Raw genomic sequence first — 19,963 nt, 5'->3', positions numbered from 1 at the left:
AATCCGAGGACAAAAAAATTTGTTAGAACCTGTGTCCTTATAGACTCCACAGAGTGACACCTTTTGATACCAGGCGACGCGTCAGCCAGTATTGTATCGTTCTTGTTTGTATTCATGAAAGAACATATATCCTCGGGGACCTGGAGTAGACCTGTGTAATAGACCCATACTAACACAAATGGTTCCGAAGCCTATTTATATATTATACTGTATATAAGATTATAAATTTCCTTTAAGATAATTATCTCCTTCGCATCATACATAGCTGTTAGAGTGAATTCCGGAAAGGAGTAGCTATTGTCAACTCTAACAAGTAAGTATGATGCGAAGGAGATATAGATACCTAAAGTGTCATGTCTTATTCAGGATTCGAACTTCCCACACTTCGCTGGTGGCTAGAGCATTCCCGCGGACAGTGGTGATCAATTATTGGTTTGAATAAAACTGATTTGCCACGTTTATGGACAAGATAGGGGTAATTTACATCCACCTGTCTGTTCATTGTAATCCAATTATTGGAAACCATTCCTGAAGTTGTCATTTTTTTGTACAGTATCTACGCAACGTTACATATCTTTAAGTATCACATGAAGAAAGACAAAAAATGCTGATATTCTGCAATCAACTATTCATAGTGAAAATCAGTATACACTATGTAGACAAAAAAGTACAAAAATATAAACTTTGTAAAAATCGATGGATGAAAGGCTGAGTAGTGCGAGACGATCTAAAGAAACATGATGAACATAGGTTCATTTTAAAAGTATACTAGTTGTAAAACATTCCAGTTCATTATAACCAAACTTTGTTATATCCAATCAAATTTTCATTATTTTCCTCTCATAGGGAATAAATATCACTTTGCATTAAGCGTGACTTCGCTATAAGTGAGTTCATGATAAACAGGTTTTACTGCATATAAACCACAAAACAAAACTATTTTAATAGAGTAAACATCCTTAACATTAGTAGTTTCTAAATGTTTAAAATAAATGAAATACTTTGTAAAGTGTGTCAATTTGATGCATCATATCAAGACATTTTTCATAAAAAACATGGTAAAAACTACAAGAGGTGTCTAAATTATCAATCACTTTAGTTCTGACCGACCAATATGAAGATCGCCTCACTTACCCAGCTTTGGTAGGCAGCGATTTATACAGACATTGTGTACATATTAAATATACATGTAAGCATGCATAACAATTTCAACAGTAAAATAACAAAGAAATCTACTTCTGTGGGGTAAATCAATACTTTGGGTATGATACATGTAGTTAACTGTTTCTTACAGAAATAATTCATAGCACTTCTTCTTTTATCAAGGATAGGAAAATAAGTAATTTAACAAGGCACATGGAAAATAAGTAATTTAACAAGGCACATGATATTTTGTAGTTGATGTCTCATACTATACACCTTTAACCTTCCCTGAACGAGCATGCCATTATTTGGTTTTTCCAATGCAAGGAAACTATTTCTAAAAAAAAAAATCTTAAACATTTCATGTAATGACATAATTTACATGATGATAACATTTGATGTACTTTCAAATTTGTCAATACATGTACATGGAATGAAATTAAGAAACATGTCCAAATCAAATTGCATTTTATATCACATATAATTCTGTTCACATTATACGGTTTGATTTTATACATGTATGTTGGTCCACAAACTCTTCATTTGAAACAAGTCATTTGTTCCCCCCCCCCCCCAAAAAAAAACCATGGCAAAATTATCAAAAGAACATGCATCACAACATCAATATACACGTGTAGGTACTTATGTGTTGATGGTAGATTCGTGTCAATAGTCCACAGGAAGTACTGTAAATGGACATGTGTACATATCATATAAACTCAGAATATTTCTGTCTTAAGGTAGTACTCTACATCGTCATAATGGCTGACTTCCTTTAAAAACATGGATGAAAAAATCGATATCAGCAATATTTGACTTTTCCTTTTCCAGTTAGATACCTAGCCGAGTAGCTCAGTAGGTTAGAATACCGACTGCTGACCTGTAGGTCGCAGGTTCGAGTCCAGCAGGGGTTTTAAATTTTTTCCAGATTATCTTCTACTAAAACTGTATTTTTTGACAAAATTAAGTAAATTTGAAAATTTTCAACTTCAAAATATTTTTGTATATATCCTCCACTTTTCATCTACATCAACTTTCTCTGGTGTAGCAAACCTCCTTAATGTGATGCCATGGACTCAAACTCAGAATATTTCTGTCTTAATGTGATGCCATGGACTCACACTCAGAATATTTCTGTCTTAATGTGATGCTAAGGACTCAAACTCAGAATAGTTCTGTCTTAATGTGATGCCATGGACTCAAACTCAGAGGGAAAGAGGAAGAGGGAGATTCAGTACTCTCTAAAGCATTGGCAGAAGAAGATTAAATCCATAGAAAAATGAAAACAGAAGTCATGTAAAGTGACAAATTTTCACTTAGTCTAATATACCAACTGTGTTATCTCTAATGGATCCAGATATCATTTCGAATACCACAGACGGGAGGAACCCATTAATACTTGACGCCATTCAATAAGGCAAAACAATGTCCACTATAATGTCAGAGAACCTTAAATCACTCCTTTCTTCATCATTATTTCAGACAACTACATTTCCTTTGTTTCCATTTTAAAACAATCAAATCAAAAGTCAAAGTGTATAAGTTTGATATTCTTTGTTCACAAAAACAATTTTTAAAAAATAGTTTTTTTTGAGTACAGCAACCTAACACCTGACACAATCTAACACACTAAACCTAACACCTGTGATATGACATCTGTCTGAACAGCACTTTACATGATAAATAAATCTCGCACAATTACAGCACATAATTCAAATCTTCAACACCTTGATAGCTTTAAAACCTTTACAAATATAAAAGATTATAATTTCATCCTCAGCTGTGCATGGATGGTCTATAACAAAATTCACATCCACCTTGTAAATCTGTAACACAGTAAAAGAAAAACTCACAACCACCTCACCCCAAATACTCAGCTCAGCTTTAGTCTGCTAGCTACTGAAATTCAATAACCACCAGCACTAAAGGCATAACTTTAATGGAGATTAAAGAAAAACCGTGGAAAATCACATCTCAAAATCAGTAAATAATCATGTGTTTTGAAACCCAGGCTTACAATACTTTCAGTGGTCATTAAAAAAAAAATTGATTATCTGTTAAAAATATTTATATAAATAGAACTTAATAAACCCTATCCAGGTTTGGGGGAACTCTAGGCAAAACTGGAACATTTAATTTCAGATCAAATACTGAGACATTACAGTTATGAAAAGACATTTCACAAAGTGCACCAGAACAAGACGGATTTTTATGTGAAAGAAGAAACACGATCAGATCTCTGTTAATCATTTCTAAGCCACCACTGTCATGTGAATTTGTAAACTGGTTATCAAATGGTTAGCTCTAGAAAAACCCAACTCCAAAAAATAAAAAATTAGATTAAGAAAATTGTTGGACACAAAGTATTGCAGTGTCATTGAGTACACATTTGTACTCTTTGAACAGGGTGTCACTCACAACTACGTAAAGTGTAAATGAGAGAATACACTTTGTCTAAAGAGTGAAAAAATACATTTTGTATATACAGAGTGAGAAAATACACTTTGTATCTACAGAGTGAGAAAATACACTTTGTATAAATATCAATCTTCACTGCCATCCACTATGCAGTAGGATCCACTTGAGCGAACCCCTTTTTGTCCTGTGATTTTCCTTTAGCTCGTGCTCGTCGGTTGCGAATGGCTCTGACAATACCGGACACAACCAGAGCAATCCAGATCAACCAACACAACCAGGCAGCCACCTGTCAACAAAATATGTGTGTTTATTAGAGGAGAGGGAGCATGTGATTTCTATATGTACAAAATTACAGTCAAACCAACATCCCTTGAAACCCTGTCTAGTCTGATATAGATTGGAGTGTCCCACAATACACATCGGGGTGCCCCATCACACACACAGACATCGGGGTGCCCCACCACACAGAGACATTGGGGCCCCCTACCACACACATACAGATATTCATTGGGGTCCCCTACCACACACATACAGATATTCATTGGGGTCCCCTACCACAGACACTGGGACCCCCACCCATTACACACAGATACAGGGTTCCCCCACCACACACACAGACATTGGGGTACCCCACCACACACACAGACATTGGGGTCCCCCACCACACACACAGACATGGGGGTCCCCCACCACACACATACAGATATTCATTGGGGTACCCCACCACACACATACAGATATTCATTGGGGTCCCCTACCACACACATACAGATATTTATTGGGGTCTCCTACCACAGACACAGACATTGGGACCCCCACCCATTACACACAGATACAGGGTTCCCCCACCACACACACAGACATTGGGGTACCCCACCACACACACACAGACATTGGGGTGCCCCATCACACACACACAGACATTGGGGTACCCCACCACACACACACAGACATTGGGGTGCCCCATCACACACACACAGACATTGGGGTACCCCACCACACACACAGACATTGGGGTCCCCCACCACACACATACAGACATTGGGGTCCCCCACCACACACATACAGACATTGGGGTCTCCCACCACACACACACAGACATTGGGGTCCCCCACCACACACATACAGACATTGGGGTCCCCCACCACACACACACAGACATTGGGGTACCCCACTACACACAGAAATTGGGGTGTCCCACCACACACACATATATTGGGGTACCTCACCACATACACAGATATTGGGTCACCCACCACACACACAGATATTGGGGTCCCCACCACACAGGGATATTGGGGTACCCCATCATACACAGAAGACATCAAAGTCCTCCACTACACACCCTGACATATGAGTTCCCTCATACATTCCAATTCAAAGAATTTGATTCTCATTATCATCCACTTCGGCATAAACTTCACACACTCTGAGATTGTGAAAGGTTGGCATCTTTGAATATACCTTTTCTCATTTTGATGAATTTACATGCAAGTCACATTTATTTCTTTGGTAAATTGAAAATTTCAAACCTTTGAATTTTCCGATAAATTGGATCAGTTAATTCAAGTCACTAAATCCTGTACTTTTCCATTGCTTATTACCAAAATCAATCATTCAACAAAATAGTTATTTTAAAAATAAAAATAAATAATACTTCAATTAATGTACACTGTACCTCAGCCACATGGAAGAGCTTGTTAAAGTTTCCCGAGTCATAGTCCTTCTCTTCCTCCGGCCCGTTGCATGCTGACCGGATGTGCTTGTTTTCTGCTGAAGCACAACTACAACAAAAGAATTAGGTCAAGAACTTCAGATATGTCACCCAATATTAGACGTCAAGACAAAATGATTCACATAAGCCTCAGAATTAAGACTGAGAGTCTTCATTTTGTCTAATCAGCTAATACGATAGCCAGCATTGCATTTTGATAGGTTGTGTGCAGATTAATTCAATTAAACCCCATTAAAATACATAGTTGTGAATTAAGGTTTACCTCAGTAGTATAAATGAACCAAAATGAATCATAGCACCTCAATATTCCATTGATATAAGGTAGGTACACATATGGTTGTAATTTTAAACTATCTGTCATGTTTCATGATATAACAATAAAATCGAATGACCCAATGTATTTGTAATTTATTGACAGTTACCTGTCATGATTTGTGAATTACCAAAACAATATGAGGTATCAGATGTTACACTTTATTCATAATTTACAGAGTTACGTGCAATCTAAGTAAAATTTGATATTTTACACTCCACGATATTGCTATCAATTGTAGCGATCTAAATGAGCAGATCACAAGATCTAATTTATTTTAATCCGACCGATTTACCTGTCAAGTTTTGAGATTTCTCTGTATGACTGACATGTGTTGTCGAAGCCCACACTGATCAAACAAGCCGCAACCATCATCACAGCCGCCACCAGCGAATTCAGGAGAATGAGCGGCATCACCCACATCTGGGACCTGAAAAGGAAACCCCCAAACATGTGAATATCGTGTAAAATGTAACAGCTGTACCGAATGTTTTCCAGGGTATTATTGTAACATATGTAATGACTGAAAACCAGTGCATCATTGTTATTACCATGCCAACTTGAAACGCAGTATTAAGTCTTCCCCGGAAGACATGTGTCGCCTGCTAGTTCATTCTATATGTAATATATCACGTATAATGTTGAAAAAGTAAATTATTCAAATGGTTTTTGTCAGTTTAATACTCCTTTTAAAGGTTTTGAGAATTACTAAACATTCTTTAACGATAACTTAATTGAAATTGAAAGATGAGACATTATGCAATGGAATTTGTGGGAGAATCTGTTTGAAATTAAGACATTTATTAAATGTAGACTGAATGAAAACATATGTTTGAAAATATGTATCAACCTGTTACTGTGCTCTTCAAGACAATGGTAATAACCATAAGTAATTATCTGTTGGGTTTACTGCTTAGTCTTGTTGTCTTTTTATATATCCAATTTACTGTTTCTCAAGAAAAATCATAATTAGTGCTGTTCTGAAATCACATATACTATCCTTCAGTATGGGAATTACAAATACTGTCCTTTTGTACATAAAAATACTGTCCTTCAGTTAATCATAAAATAAAATCTTCAGCAAAAAATTTTTTTGCTGTAAAAAATTCTAAGTCCCGGCAAACAGGAAGTTGATAAGCGACAGATTTGAAAATGTCTTACACAATACAGTTGGCCACACTGATGCTCTGTGCCAAATATCAGGGAGTTGCCCCATGTGGTTCTTGAGAAAACTGTGACAGAAATTTTTTGTGACGACGACGCAAGACGATGGATAGTGATCCCTATATGTCGCCACTGCGTGTAACGCAGGCGACACAATAATGATTAACTTTATACTGGTATCTTATCTTGATAACCTAATGAATTATCCTGCTAAAACTCTGTAGATTGCTAACCGGTAGTCTCAGATTGGACACATGATAAACTTTAGGCATGCTACATCAACACTAATGGTTATTCATGTAGTAAGCAATACCAAAGCACCTGCTCCAAACTAGAGGTAAAAACGAATTTTTCTGATGTTGTGGGAGATAACTCTTAATTACAATACATTCAGGCTCTCATTTTATGAACTGGCAGGTAGTGATTTGTCAACAGTTCAGTTTAATATCAGATATCCTCGAAATTCACCATTTTAGATTCAATACTCCCGGTCTAAGAGCATTTATATTTGAGTCTACATTTGGCAGATTGAATCACTTCAAATTCCTTTTCACCACATCCCTCTGGCAAATTGAAAGCCGTGATATTACAAATTATTGATGTACAGATTTCAATTTTCATAATTGGAATGATTAAGTTTAACTGTACAAAGAACTCACCCCACAGTAGGATCCTTAGTGGACTTGTACACAGCATAGGCATAATAACAGGTCTGTGCTAGACCATAAAATATACAGGCACCCACAGAAAAGAAGATCGGAAAGTTACAATTCCCTGCTTTACTGTAAGAGGCACATTCTTCTTTTTCGTATGTCGCATACAGAAAACAATTTCCTCCATTATTTATCTGGAAAAGAAAGAAGTTTGTTAATAAAGTGATTCTCTGACTGATCAATAAAACACTTACTTATTGAAAAGAGTTTAAAATTACAGAATATGACAAAGACCTAATTCTCAATAAACAGAAACAGCGCTCAGGGTATATCAATTGTCCGCTCTGATGTAATGCATGCAGCAGAGAGATAATATGCATGATCCGCACTATGATGTCACAGTTTCTGCTGAGTCACACCCACACAACTTTATGTACTCCAAATTTAAATAACGTACTGAAAATATTACAAATATATTCCATATATATAGCCCAAAATTCACCCTGAGTGAAATTGTAACATAACTATAAAGTGTTTGCCAGATTGGATATTGAACCCCGGTCCTTCCTCAAACCATGTGGGTGCTCTTCACACTTAGTTGCTGCATCAACATATACAATTCCCATAAATACAAAATGTTTCTTGGTTTTACAAAATACTCCAAGCTACATGTGTATGACTCCCCTTCTGCTTAAATCATGGTGTGTGTGTGTGTGTGTGTGTGTGTGTGTGTGTGTGTGTGTGTGTGTGTGTGTGTGCTTCAAACTAGTGTTGAACAATTGGAAAGGTTTCACAGTAGGCAAATAACCTATCAATGGTCGATATAAATTATAAATTGTTATCTCAATATTTGTTTATGTGTTGTAATATAAACAAAGGATTCTGACTCAGAAAGATAAATTCTGTGCGATCACACTACATCTTGTATATTCTTTGACTTTAATGACTCTTTCAATAATACATGTGAGCATTTGTCAAGTTTTTATGTACTTATATGATAAAAGTGTTTCCCCGATCACATTGATTTAAAATAAACAAATTGCAAAAAAGCAAAATAAGTTGCTCGACTGTCCAGTAAATAAAACCAATAGAGCACTTATGAACAAAAACATACTGCACATCAAAAAATGACAAAGAACTGAAAAATAAAAATTAATTAAACACACAAAACCACAGCTTGGGGTGTAACCAACATAAAGCTATCAGCAGAGAGGATCTGCATGATCAACAGTTTGACAGAAACACAGTGGCCCCAGGTGGATTAAAGCCTTAACAATTCAGAATTGTATATGTATATATGTTTATTCACCAATCAAGGGCCCTGGAGGAGGGTGGGTGGGCATATACAGGTTAACAAGCAATTGATTATCAATACTGTCCGAGTTCACACTTCTGCACTGCATACATCTATAATTATACTGAGTGAAGCTTGGATGGGCCAAAAGCCAGTCTGCAGAGCAAGGATCTAAAGGTAACACGTATGTATAGGAAAAAATGAGAAAATCAGCAAAGGAATAGAGATAATCTCTACATACGTTCACTGAAATTTTTGTGATCCATATGGAAGCCATATTGTTTTGTTCATTAGTTGCTTCTACAGTTATTCGTGTTTTAATTTTGAATGGCAAAAATACAAGACAGACGTGCAATTTGTAATTCAAACACTCTGTTTGTTAACAATGACTGGTATAATTATTGTTGTTACAGTTTTTAGCCAATCATCAAATAGAAAAAAATAATATGACTAAATAAATGAACAAGTTCATGAGTTTCCTTGAATAAAAATATACGATATATTTACACTGACTTTTTTACCACATTGATTTTGTTGGTTAATTTTGTTTATTTTTAGCTGTCTTTTGAATATTGCAAACGGGATGTATAGTGTTGTTTGTAATTGTTTGATTTGAAAGACGAAGAAGTCGAGGCTACATGTGACGTCACAATGCATGGTTTGCGTCAGCTGGCGTTATATTCCCCACGGTAAAGGAATAGGCGGATCCTGTAATTATCCTCATATACCCCCTTTGATATTCAGATGTCACTGGGCGTTTAGCGCAAGGGGATTTTTTAATAAATAATATATTTTTAGAATGAATTGTAATTATCATTTGGGACATGCCAATGACAGTCACACTGTATGTATATTATATGAAATACTGATTACAGACAAGATTTAAATTAACAACTGATATATACAATAAAATAATCCAACTGATTCACACATCCAAGGACAAGCCAGTTTCAGAGACAGCGGATAATGATATTGATAGTGTTGTGTGAATACATATAAAATTGTAATCAAATCAATATAATTATAGTTTAGTAAGTATAGAATTATTCTATATATCCCTAAAACATTGTTTCATCAATACCTAAAACTGAAATAGGGAAGGAGTCAAACCGAATAAAATACTTCCTTGGTCTTCGATACCAGTCATGAGATATTGTAACATTTCCAGCAAGATGTCAAATGGAAAACAAATGACGATATATGTTAAATGAGTAATATATCATTACCCCGACAACGCCTATTGGTATTGACACTGCAAAGCCACCGATAAAAACAGCAATGCAAAGTACAGTGTTTACAGCAAGTTGCAAATCTGCCACCGCCATCTTGAAACTTGTATAGTTGTTAAGTCGTACGATTGATAATTCCTAAACACAGGCACTCGACGTTTTGAATATCTATATTTAAACAAGATGTGTTTGTGAAACACAAATGCCCCCGATATTGGCCAATTCCAAAGATGGCCAAGGTCACAAGGGCAAATATCTTGGTACCAGTAGAAAGATCTTGTCAAAAGAAATGCTCTTGTATAATATGAAAGCTCTAATATTTACCATTTAAAAAGTTATGACCAATGTAAAAAAAAAAAAAAGTAAGTTAAATGTCAAGGTCAAAAGGTTTAATACCAACGGAAAGGTCTTGTCACAAGGACACTCATGTGAAATATCAAAACTCTATCACTTATTGTTCAGAAGTTATTAGCAAGGTTATAAAGTTTTCAAAAAGTAGGTCATACTCCAAGGTCAAGGTCACATGGTCAAAAATATTGGTACCCACGGAAAGGTCTTGTCACAAGGAATACTCATGTGAAAAATCAAAGCTCTATCATTTACTGTTCAAAAGTTATTAGCAAGGTTAAAGTTTTCAAAAAGTAGGTCAAACTCCAAGGTCAAAGTCACAGGGTCAAAAATGTTGGTACCCACGGAAAGGTCTTGTCACATGGAACACTCATGTGAAATATCAAAGCTCTATCACTTATTGTTCAAAAGTTATTAGCAAGGTTAAAGTTTTCAAAAAGTAGGTCAAACTCCAAGGTCACGGGGTAAAAAAAAATGTTGGTACCCCCGGAAAGGTCTTGTCACAAGGAATACTCATGTGAAATATCAAAGCTCTATCACTTACTGTTCAAAAGTTATTAGCAAGGTTAAAGTTTCAGACAGAATGACAGATTTACAAAATTACAGAATGACAGACAGGACAAAAACAATATGCCCCCCCCCCCCCGATCTTCGATCTCGGGGGCATAAAAATTGTCTTCCTGTAAATATAATGTGTTTACAGGAAGACAATTTTTTTTATTATAGATATTTAAAACGTCGAGTGTCTGTGCTTTCGACAACCTCAGCCATTTTCTTAGCAAAGTTTTATAAAATTTGTCAAAGGCACATGGTTTTAAAAACGAAAATCACTAATGGATATATCAACTCTGATTATTTCATGGTAACAAACAATGACCGATCAGTCTCATAACTCCTATAATCAATACAAAATAGAGAGTTGGGTAAACACGGACCCCTGGGCACACCGAAAGTGGGATCAGGAGCCTAGGAGGAGTAAGCATCCCCTGTTGACCGGTTACACCCACCGTGAGCCCTATATCTTGATCAGGTAAACGGAGTTATCCGTAGACAAAATCAGTGTGCCAAGAACTTGCAAAATACTGACTTTAAACAAGACTGTTGAAACCCCTGCAACATCAACTTGTTTGTCAGTAGTCTGCCTCGATATAAAAACTGACCATATGCAGAACAAGCTCTTGCGTATCGAATCAGTTGAGATATATAAACTCCATATGCAGGTGATAATGGAATATTGCTTCATAAATATGGGAAGGTGACGACGGAGAAGCTGAAATCATCCCATTTGTAGTTTGCCGTTAATATCTACTTTCAATAAAATATCTAATATAGATAATACATCGTCAATATATCTAGATGTCGAATTGTAGGCCACAGCAAGAGATTTTTTCTTTTCACGTAGAAGTTTTTTAAAAATAAATTCTGCTTCATGGGAATATAAAAACAGGTCAGCTAACAAAGGAACATAAATTCGTGCCCATGGGAATTCCAACAGACCTGATCACCAAAGACGACGAAGATATTGTCAATGAGGAACTCCAGTATATCATTTTTTGCAACTTAAGAGTAGACCTACCTGTGCGTGGAATCAGAGTGATGTTTAATAAAGTAATGTTTTGGATGACTGATCACTAGATATGAATATTCACTATAGATACAATACGAAAGCCTATTAGGATCAAACCATGGGGAAAATAGATAGAAAGGAGTTATATAACGCGAAAAAAAAGGCGCAATAACGCAAAGTGAAAAAGCTTTATATTGCGAAAAAGGCGTTGTTACGCCCTTTAAAAGCATTACGCCTATATCATAAGTACACCTCGGTATGATATTTAAGTCACTGTTTGTTGTTGTTTTTTTAACTTATCTATCTATCTTTTGTTTCTGTTTGCTTGTTTCACTCTGAACATAGGTTTAGATACCCACTCCCCTTCTGCCTTTAATTTTACAGAAGACATATTAGGAACTTGCAGAAAACTTACACATGTATATACAATTAGAACTTAAGTTAGGTATCAATATATACACATTTTTGGGGCAAACTCGTACCGCTCATTGTTTTTGGGCCAGATGGAGTTCTGAAAGCTTTCTTCAGATGTTCAAGAGAAGAAATATCTCATCTGAACCCAAGTTTCCATAAGAGTCAGTTTAGCATTCATTTGACTATTAAAAGACACAAATAAATTAAATTTGGAGTGATGCATAAAGACGAAAACAATTTTAAAGAATTCAAACTGAAAACTATAGTTCAACTTTCCCTTATAAATGCATATATTAAAAGATCGGTAAAGTTGGCTACTAGTAACCAGCTACTAGTAACTGGCTACTTAAAAAGAGAAAAGTTGGCTACTAGTAGCCAGCTACTTGAACCAGGAAAAGTTAGCTACTAGTAGCCAGTTACTAGTAGCCAGCTACTAAAAGTATGAAAAGTTAGCTACTCGTAGCCAGCTACTACAAAATATAAAAGTTATAATTACTGATAGCTCGCTACCAGATAAAAGTTAATGAGTTTGAAAATTATTATCTATCAGATTTATTTCTAAAAAGGACGAGGAGTCGTATGAAATTTCATGCTCAATTATCCCCAATTACATAGCATTGCAATGCAAAATACGAATAAACTTTTTCAACTGAGTGTTTACTTTAAAAGTGATACGGATTGAATTCAGACCTTCAATCATTTGATATACCATCCATTTTGAGATATCTGCTACTTTTACAATTTGATTCGAGTTACCCTGAAATTTCAACATAAGTGTGAATACCGTAAGAAACTTTATGTTTGACTTTATGTTTGTATTAGATATCTGACGAATTTACGACTATACATATGGCAAGAAGTGATAGATGGTGTTTTGGTACTCCACGAATTTTCAGATATCGCTCTTTAGGAAATCAGTTACTTATACATTTTGATTATCGGTACAATGAAATTTCAAGATCCGTGTGAATATCTTAAGGAACTCCGTGTTTATATCATAAATTTAACTAACTTACAACGATACGTATGGCAAGTAGTGATATTGGGTATCGTGATATGTCATCAATTTTCAGATATCACGCTTAAGGAAGTCAGCTACTTATACCTTTTGATGGCAGGTAAACTGAAATTTCAAGTTTTTCGCAAATATCTTAAGGAACTCTGAGTTTGTATTAGATATCTGACGAATTTACAATTATCAAAGTGAAGAAGAGTGATATTAGGTATCTTGACATGCCATAAATTTCCAGATATCACGCTTAAGGAAGTCAGCTACTTATACCTTTTGATTCCTGGTATCCTGAAATTTCACGTTTTTCATAAATATCTTAAAGAACCCTGTGCTTGTATTAGATATCTGACGAGTTTACAACTATCCATGTGAAGTGGAGTGGTACTAGGTATCTTGATATGCCATTAATTTTGAGATACCACGCTTAAGGAAGTCAACTACTTATACCTTTTGATTGCAGGTAACCTGAAAATTAAAGTTTTTAGAAAATATATTAAGGAACTCCGTCTTTGTTTGAAATATCTGATTAATTTACCAATGCACATATGACAAAATCTGATACTAGGTATCTTGATATGCCATCATTTTTCAGATATCACTCTTAAGGAAGTGAGCTACATATACCTTTTGATGGCAGGTAAACTGAAATTTCAAGTTTTTCGCAAATATCTTAAGGAACTCTGTATTTGTATTAGATATCTGACTAATTTACAACTACCCACGTGAAGTGGTGTGATATTAGATATCTTGATATGCCAACAATTTTCGGATATCATACTTAACGAAGTCAGCTACTTATACCTTTTGATTCCTGGTAACCTGAAATTTCAAGTTTTCCGTAGATATCTTAAAGAACGCCTTGTTTGTATTAGATATCTGACTAATTTACAACTATCCATGTGAAGTGGAATGGTATTAGGTATCTTGATATGCCATCAATTTTCAGATATCACTCTTAAGGAAGTCAGCTACTTATACCTTTTGATTGCAGGTAACATGAAATTTCAAGTTTTCTATCAATATTTTAAGGAACTCTGAGTTTGTATTAGATATCTGACGAATTTACAATTATCAAAGTGAAGAAGAATGATATTAGGTATCTTGACATGCCATAAATTTCCAGATATCACGCTTAAGGAAGTCAGCTACTTATACCTTTTGATTCCTGGTATCCTGAAATTTCACGTTTTTCATAAATATCTTAAAGAACCCTGTGCTTGTATTAGATATCTGACTAGTTTACAACTATCCATGTGAAGTGGAGTGGTACTAGGTATCTTGTTATGCCATCAATTTTCAGATATCACCCTTAAGGAAGTCAGCTACTTATACCTTTTGATGGCAGGTAACATGAAATTTCAAGTTTTCTATCAATATTTTAAGGAACTCTGAGTTTGTATTAGATATCTGACGAATTTACAATTATCAAAGTGAAGAAGAATGATATTAGGTATCTTGGCATGCCATAAATTTCCAGATATCACGCTTAAGGAAGTCAGCTACTTATACCTTTTGATTCCTGGTATCCTGAAATTTCACGTTTTTCATAAATATCTTAAAGAACTCTGTGTTTGTTTTAGATATCTGACTAGTTTACAACTGTCCATGTGAAGTGGAGTGGTACTAGGTATCTTGATATGCCATCAATTTCTAGATATCACGCTTAAGGAAGTCAGCTACTTATACCTTTTGATTCCTGGTAACCTGAAATTTCAAGTTTTTCATAAATATCTTAAAGAACTCCTTGTTTGTATTAGATATCTGACAAATTTACAACTATCCATGTGAAGTGGAAGGGTATTAGATATCTTGATATGCCATCAATTTTCAGATATCACCCTTAAGGAAGTCAGCTACTTATACCTTTTGATTCCTGGTTACCTGAAATTTCAAGTTTTTCATAAATATCTTAAAGAACCCTGTCCTTGTATTAGATATCTGACTAGTTTACAACTATCCATGTGAAGTGGAGTGGTACTAGGTATCTTGATATGCCATCAATTTTCAGATATCACTCTTAAGGAAGTCAACTACATATACCTTTTGATGGCAGGTAAACTGAAATTTCAAGTTTTCGCAAATATCTTAAGGAACTCTGTATTTGTATTAGATATCTGACTAATTTACAACTACCCAAGTGAAGTGGTGTGATATTAGATATCTTGATATGCCAACAATTTTCGGATATCATACTTAACGAAGTCAGCTACTTATACCTTTTGATTCCTGGTAACCTGAAATTTCAAGTTTTCCGTAGATATCTTAAAGAACGCCTTGTTTGTATTAGATATCTGACTAATTTACAACTATCCATGTGAAGTGGAATGGTATTAGGTATCTTGATATGCCATCAATTTTCAGATATCACTCTTAAGGAAGTCAGCTACTTATACCTTTTGATTGCAGGTAACATGAAATTTCAAGTTTTCTATCAATATTTTAAGGAACTCTGAGTTTGTATTAGATATCTGACGAATTTACAATTATCAAAGTGAAGAAGAATGATATTAGGTATCTTGACATGCCATAAATTTCCAGATATCACGCTTAAGGAAGTCAGCTACTTATACCTTTTGATTCCTGGTATCCTGAAATTTCACGTTTTTCATAAATATCTTAAAGAACCCTGTGCTTGTATTAGATATCTGACTAGTTTACAACTATCCATGTGAAGTGGAGTGGTACTAGGTATCTTGTTATGCCATCAATTTTCAGATATCACCCTTAAGGAAGTCAGCTACTTATACCTTTTGATGGCAGGTAACATGAAATTTCAAGTTTTCTATCAATATTTTAAGGAACTCTGAGTTTGTATTAGATATCTGACGAATTTACAATTATCAAAGTGAAGAAGAATGATATTAGGTATCTTGGCATGCCATAAATTTCCAGATATCACGCTTAAGGAAGTCAGCTACTTATACCTTTTGATTCCTGGTATCCTGAAATTTCACGTTTTTCATAAATATCTTAAAGAACTCTGTGTTTGTTTTAGATATCTGACTAGTTTACAACTGTCCATGTGAAGTGGAGTGGTACTAGGTATCTTGATATGCCATCAATTTCTAGATATCACGCTTAAGGAAGTCAGCTACTTATACCTTTTGATTCCTGGTAACCTGAAATTTCAAGTTTTTCATAAATATCTTAAAGAACTCCTTGTTTGTATTAGATATCTGACAAATTTACAACTATCCATGTGAAGTGGAAGGGTATTAGATATCTTGATATGCCATCAATTTTCAGATATCACCCTTAAGGAAGTCAGCTACTTATACCTTTTGATTCCTGGTTACCTGAAATTTCAAGTTTTTCATAAATATCTTAAAGAACCCTGTCCTTGTATTAGATATCTGACTAGTTTACAACTATCCATGTGAAGTGGAGTGGTACTAGGTATCTTGATATGCCATCAATTTTCAGATATCACTCTTAAGGAAGTCAACTACATATACCTTTTGATGGCAGGTAAACTGAAATTTCAAGTTTTCGCAAATATCTTAAGGAACTCTGTATTTGTATTAGATATCTGACTAATTTACAACTACCCAAGTGAAGTGGTGTGATATTAGATATCTTGATATGCCAACAATTTTCGGATATCATACTTAACGAAGTCAGCTACTTATACCTTTTGATTACAGGTAACCTGAAATTTCAAGTTTTCTACCAATATTTTAATGAACTCTGAGTTTGTATTAGATATCTGACGAATTTACAATTATCAAAGTGAAGAAGAGTGATATTAGGTATCTTGACATGCCATAAATTTCCAGATATCACGCTTAAGGAAGTCAGCTACTTATACCTTTTGATTCCTGGTATCCTGAAATTTCACGTTTTTCATAAATATCTTAAAGAACTCTGTGTTTGTTTTAGATATCTGACTAGTTTACAACTGTCCATGTGAAGTGGAGTGGTACTAGGTATCTTGATATGCCATCAATTTTAAGATATCACGCTTAAGGAAGTCAGCTACTTATACCTTTTGATTCCTGGTAACCTGAAATTTCAAGTTTTTCATAAATATCTTAAAGAACTCCTTGTTTGTATTAGATATCTGACAAATTTACAACTATCCATGTGAAGTGGAAGGGTATTAGATATCTTGATATGCCATCAATTTTCAGATATCACCCTTAAGGAAGTCAGCTACTTATACCTTTTGATTGCAGGTAACCTGAAATTTCAAGTTTTTCATAAATTTCTCAAGGAACTCTGTGTTTGTACTAGAAATCTGACTAATTTACAATTAACCACGTGAAGAAGACTGATATTAGGTGTCTTGATATACCATCAATTTTTAAATATCACGCTTAAGGAAGTCAGCTACTTATACCTTTTGATTGCAGGTAAACTCAAATTTCAAGTTTTTCATAAATATCTTAAAGAACTCTGTATTTGTATTAGATATCTGACTAATTTACAACTATACACGTGAAGAGGTGTGATATTAGGTATCTTCATATGCCAACAATTTTGAGATATCACGCTTAATGAAGTCAGCTACTTGTACATTTTGATTGCAGGTAACCTGAAATTTCAAGTTTTTAGAAAATATTTTAAGGAGCTCCGTGTTTGTTTTAGATATTTGATTAATTTACCAATGCACACATGACAAGATGTGATATTAGGTATTTTGATATGCCATCAATTTTCTAATATCACGTTTAAGGAAGTCAGCTACTTATACCATTTGATTCTAGGTAGACTGAAATTTCAAGTTTTCCGTACATATCTTAAGGAACTCTGCGTTTGTATTAGATATATCACTAATTTACCATCTCACATATGACAAGGAGTGATATTAAGTATCTTATTATGATATCAATTTTCAGATATCACGCTTAAGGAAGTTAGCTACTTAGACCTTTTGATTCCTGGTTACCTGAAATTTCAAACGTTTTGTAGATATCTTTTAAGGAACTGTGTGTTTGTATTAGATATCAGACTAATTATCTACTTTCAACCTGAAGAGGAGTGGTATTAGGTATCTTGAAATGCCATCAATTGTCAGATAGATATGTTAGATACTTGACTAATTTATCTTTGCCGATATTACAGAGCTTTATATGAACTGTCTTGATATGCAATCAATTTTGAGATATCACGTTCGACGAAGTCAGCTACTTATACCTTTTGATTCCAGACATCTTGAAATTTAAAGTGTTTTGTATATAGCTTAAGGAACTGTTAGATATCTGACTGTAAACTACTATCCACGTGAAGAGGTTTGATAATAGGTATCAAGATACCTAATATCACTCTTCTTCACGTGGGTGGTTGTAAGTTAGTCAGATATCTAATACAAACGAAGAGATCCTCAAGATATTTACGGAAAACTTCAAATTTCAGGTTACTTAGAATCAAAAAGTATAAGTAGCTAACTTCCTCAAGGGTGATATTTGAAAATTGATGGCATATCAAGATACCTAATACCACTCCACTTCATATGGATAGTTGTAAATTAGTCAGATATCTAATACAAACTCAGAGTTCCTTAAATTATTGTTGAAAACTTGAAATTTCAGGTTACCTGTAATCAAAAGGTATAAGTAGCTGACTTCCTTAAGGGTGATATCTGAAAATTGATGGTATATCAAGATATCTAATACCATTCCACTTTACATGGATAGTTGTAAATTTGTCAGATATCTAATACAAACAAGGAGTTCTTTAAGATATTTATGAAAAACTTGAAATTTCAGGTTACCAGGAATCAAAAGGTATAAGTAGCTGACTTCCTTAAGCGTGATATCTAGAAATTGATGGCATATCAAGATACCTAGTACCACTCCACTTCACATGGATAGTTGTAAACTCGTCAGATATCTAATACAAGCACAGGGTTCTTTAAGATATTTATGAAAAACGTGAAATTTCAGGATACCAGGAATCAAAAGGTATAAGTAGCTGACTTCCTTAAGCGTGATATCTGGAAATTTATGGCATGTCAAGATACCTAATATCACTCTTCTTCACTTTGATAATTGTAAATTCGTCAGATATCTAATACAAACTCAGAGTTCCTTAAAATATTGGTAGAAAACTTGAAATTTTATGTTACCTGCAATCAAAAGGTATAGGTAGCTGACTTCCTTAAGGGTGATATCTGAAAATTGATGGCATATCAAGATACCTAATACCATTCCACTTCACATGGATAGTTATAAATTAGTCAGATATCTAATACAAACAAGGCGTTCTTTAAGATATCTACGGAAAACTCGAAATTTCAGGTTACCTGGAATCAAAAGGTATAAGTAGCTGACTTCGTTAAGTATGATATCCGAAAATTGTTGGCATATCAAGATATCTAATATCACACCACTTCACGTGGGTAGTTGTAAATTAGTCAGATATCTAATACAAAAACAGAGTTCCTTAAGATATTTGCGAAAAACTTGAAATTTCAGTTTACCTGCCATCAAAAGGTATATGTAGCTCACTTCCTTAAGAGTGATATCTGAAAAATGATGGCATATCAAGATACCTAGTACCACTCCACTTCACATGGATAGTTGTAAACTAGTCAGATATCTAATACAAGCACAGAGTTCTTTAAGATATTTATGAAAAACTTGAAATTTCAGGCTACCTAGAGTCAAAAGGTATAAGTAGCTGACTTCGTTAAACCTGATATCTGAAAATTGATGGCATATCAAGATACCTA

General features: G+C 34.6%; 1 protein-coding gene across 1 annotated transcript; it reads right to left on the bottom strand.

Moving 5' to 3' along the window:
* Window positions 1–613: 613 nt before the first annotated feature.
* LOC125650747 (uncharacterized) lies at window positions 614–10,081 on the bottom strand. The gene is made up of 5 exons (XM_048879276.2): window positions 9,947–10,081; window positions 7,433–7,620; window positions 5,905–6,039; window positions 5,240–5,345; window positions 614–3,847 (listed from the first exon to the last, which is right to left on the bottom strand). The coding sequence occupies exons 1-5, from the start codon at window positions 10,043–10,045 to the stop codon at window positions 3,707–3,709; spliced, it is 669 nt and encodes a 222-aa protein (XP_048735233.1). The 5' UTR covers window positions 10,046–10,081; the 3' UTR covers window positions 614–3,706.
* Window positions 10,082–19,963: the final 9,882 nt, after the last annotated feature.

Source organism: Ostrea edulis, chromosome 5 (assembly GCF_947568905.1).
Source record: "Ostrea edulis chromosome 5, xbOstEdul1.1, whole genome shotgun sequence".
NCBI classification, from domain to species: Eukaryota; Metazoa; Mollusca; class Bivalvia; order Ostreida; family Ostreidae; genus Ostrea; species Ostrea edulis.
The sequence above is the reverse complement of the archived record's forward strand: the minus strand, read 5'-3'. Positions and strand labels throughout refer to the sequence as shown.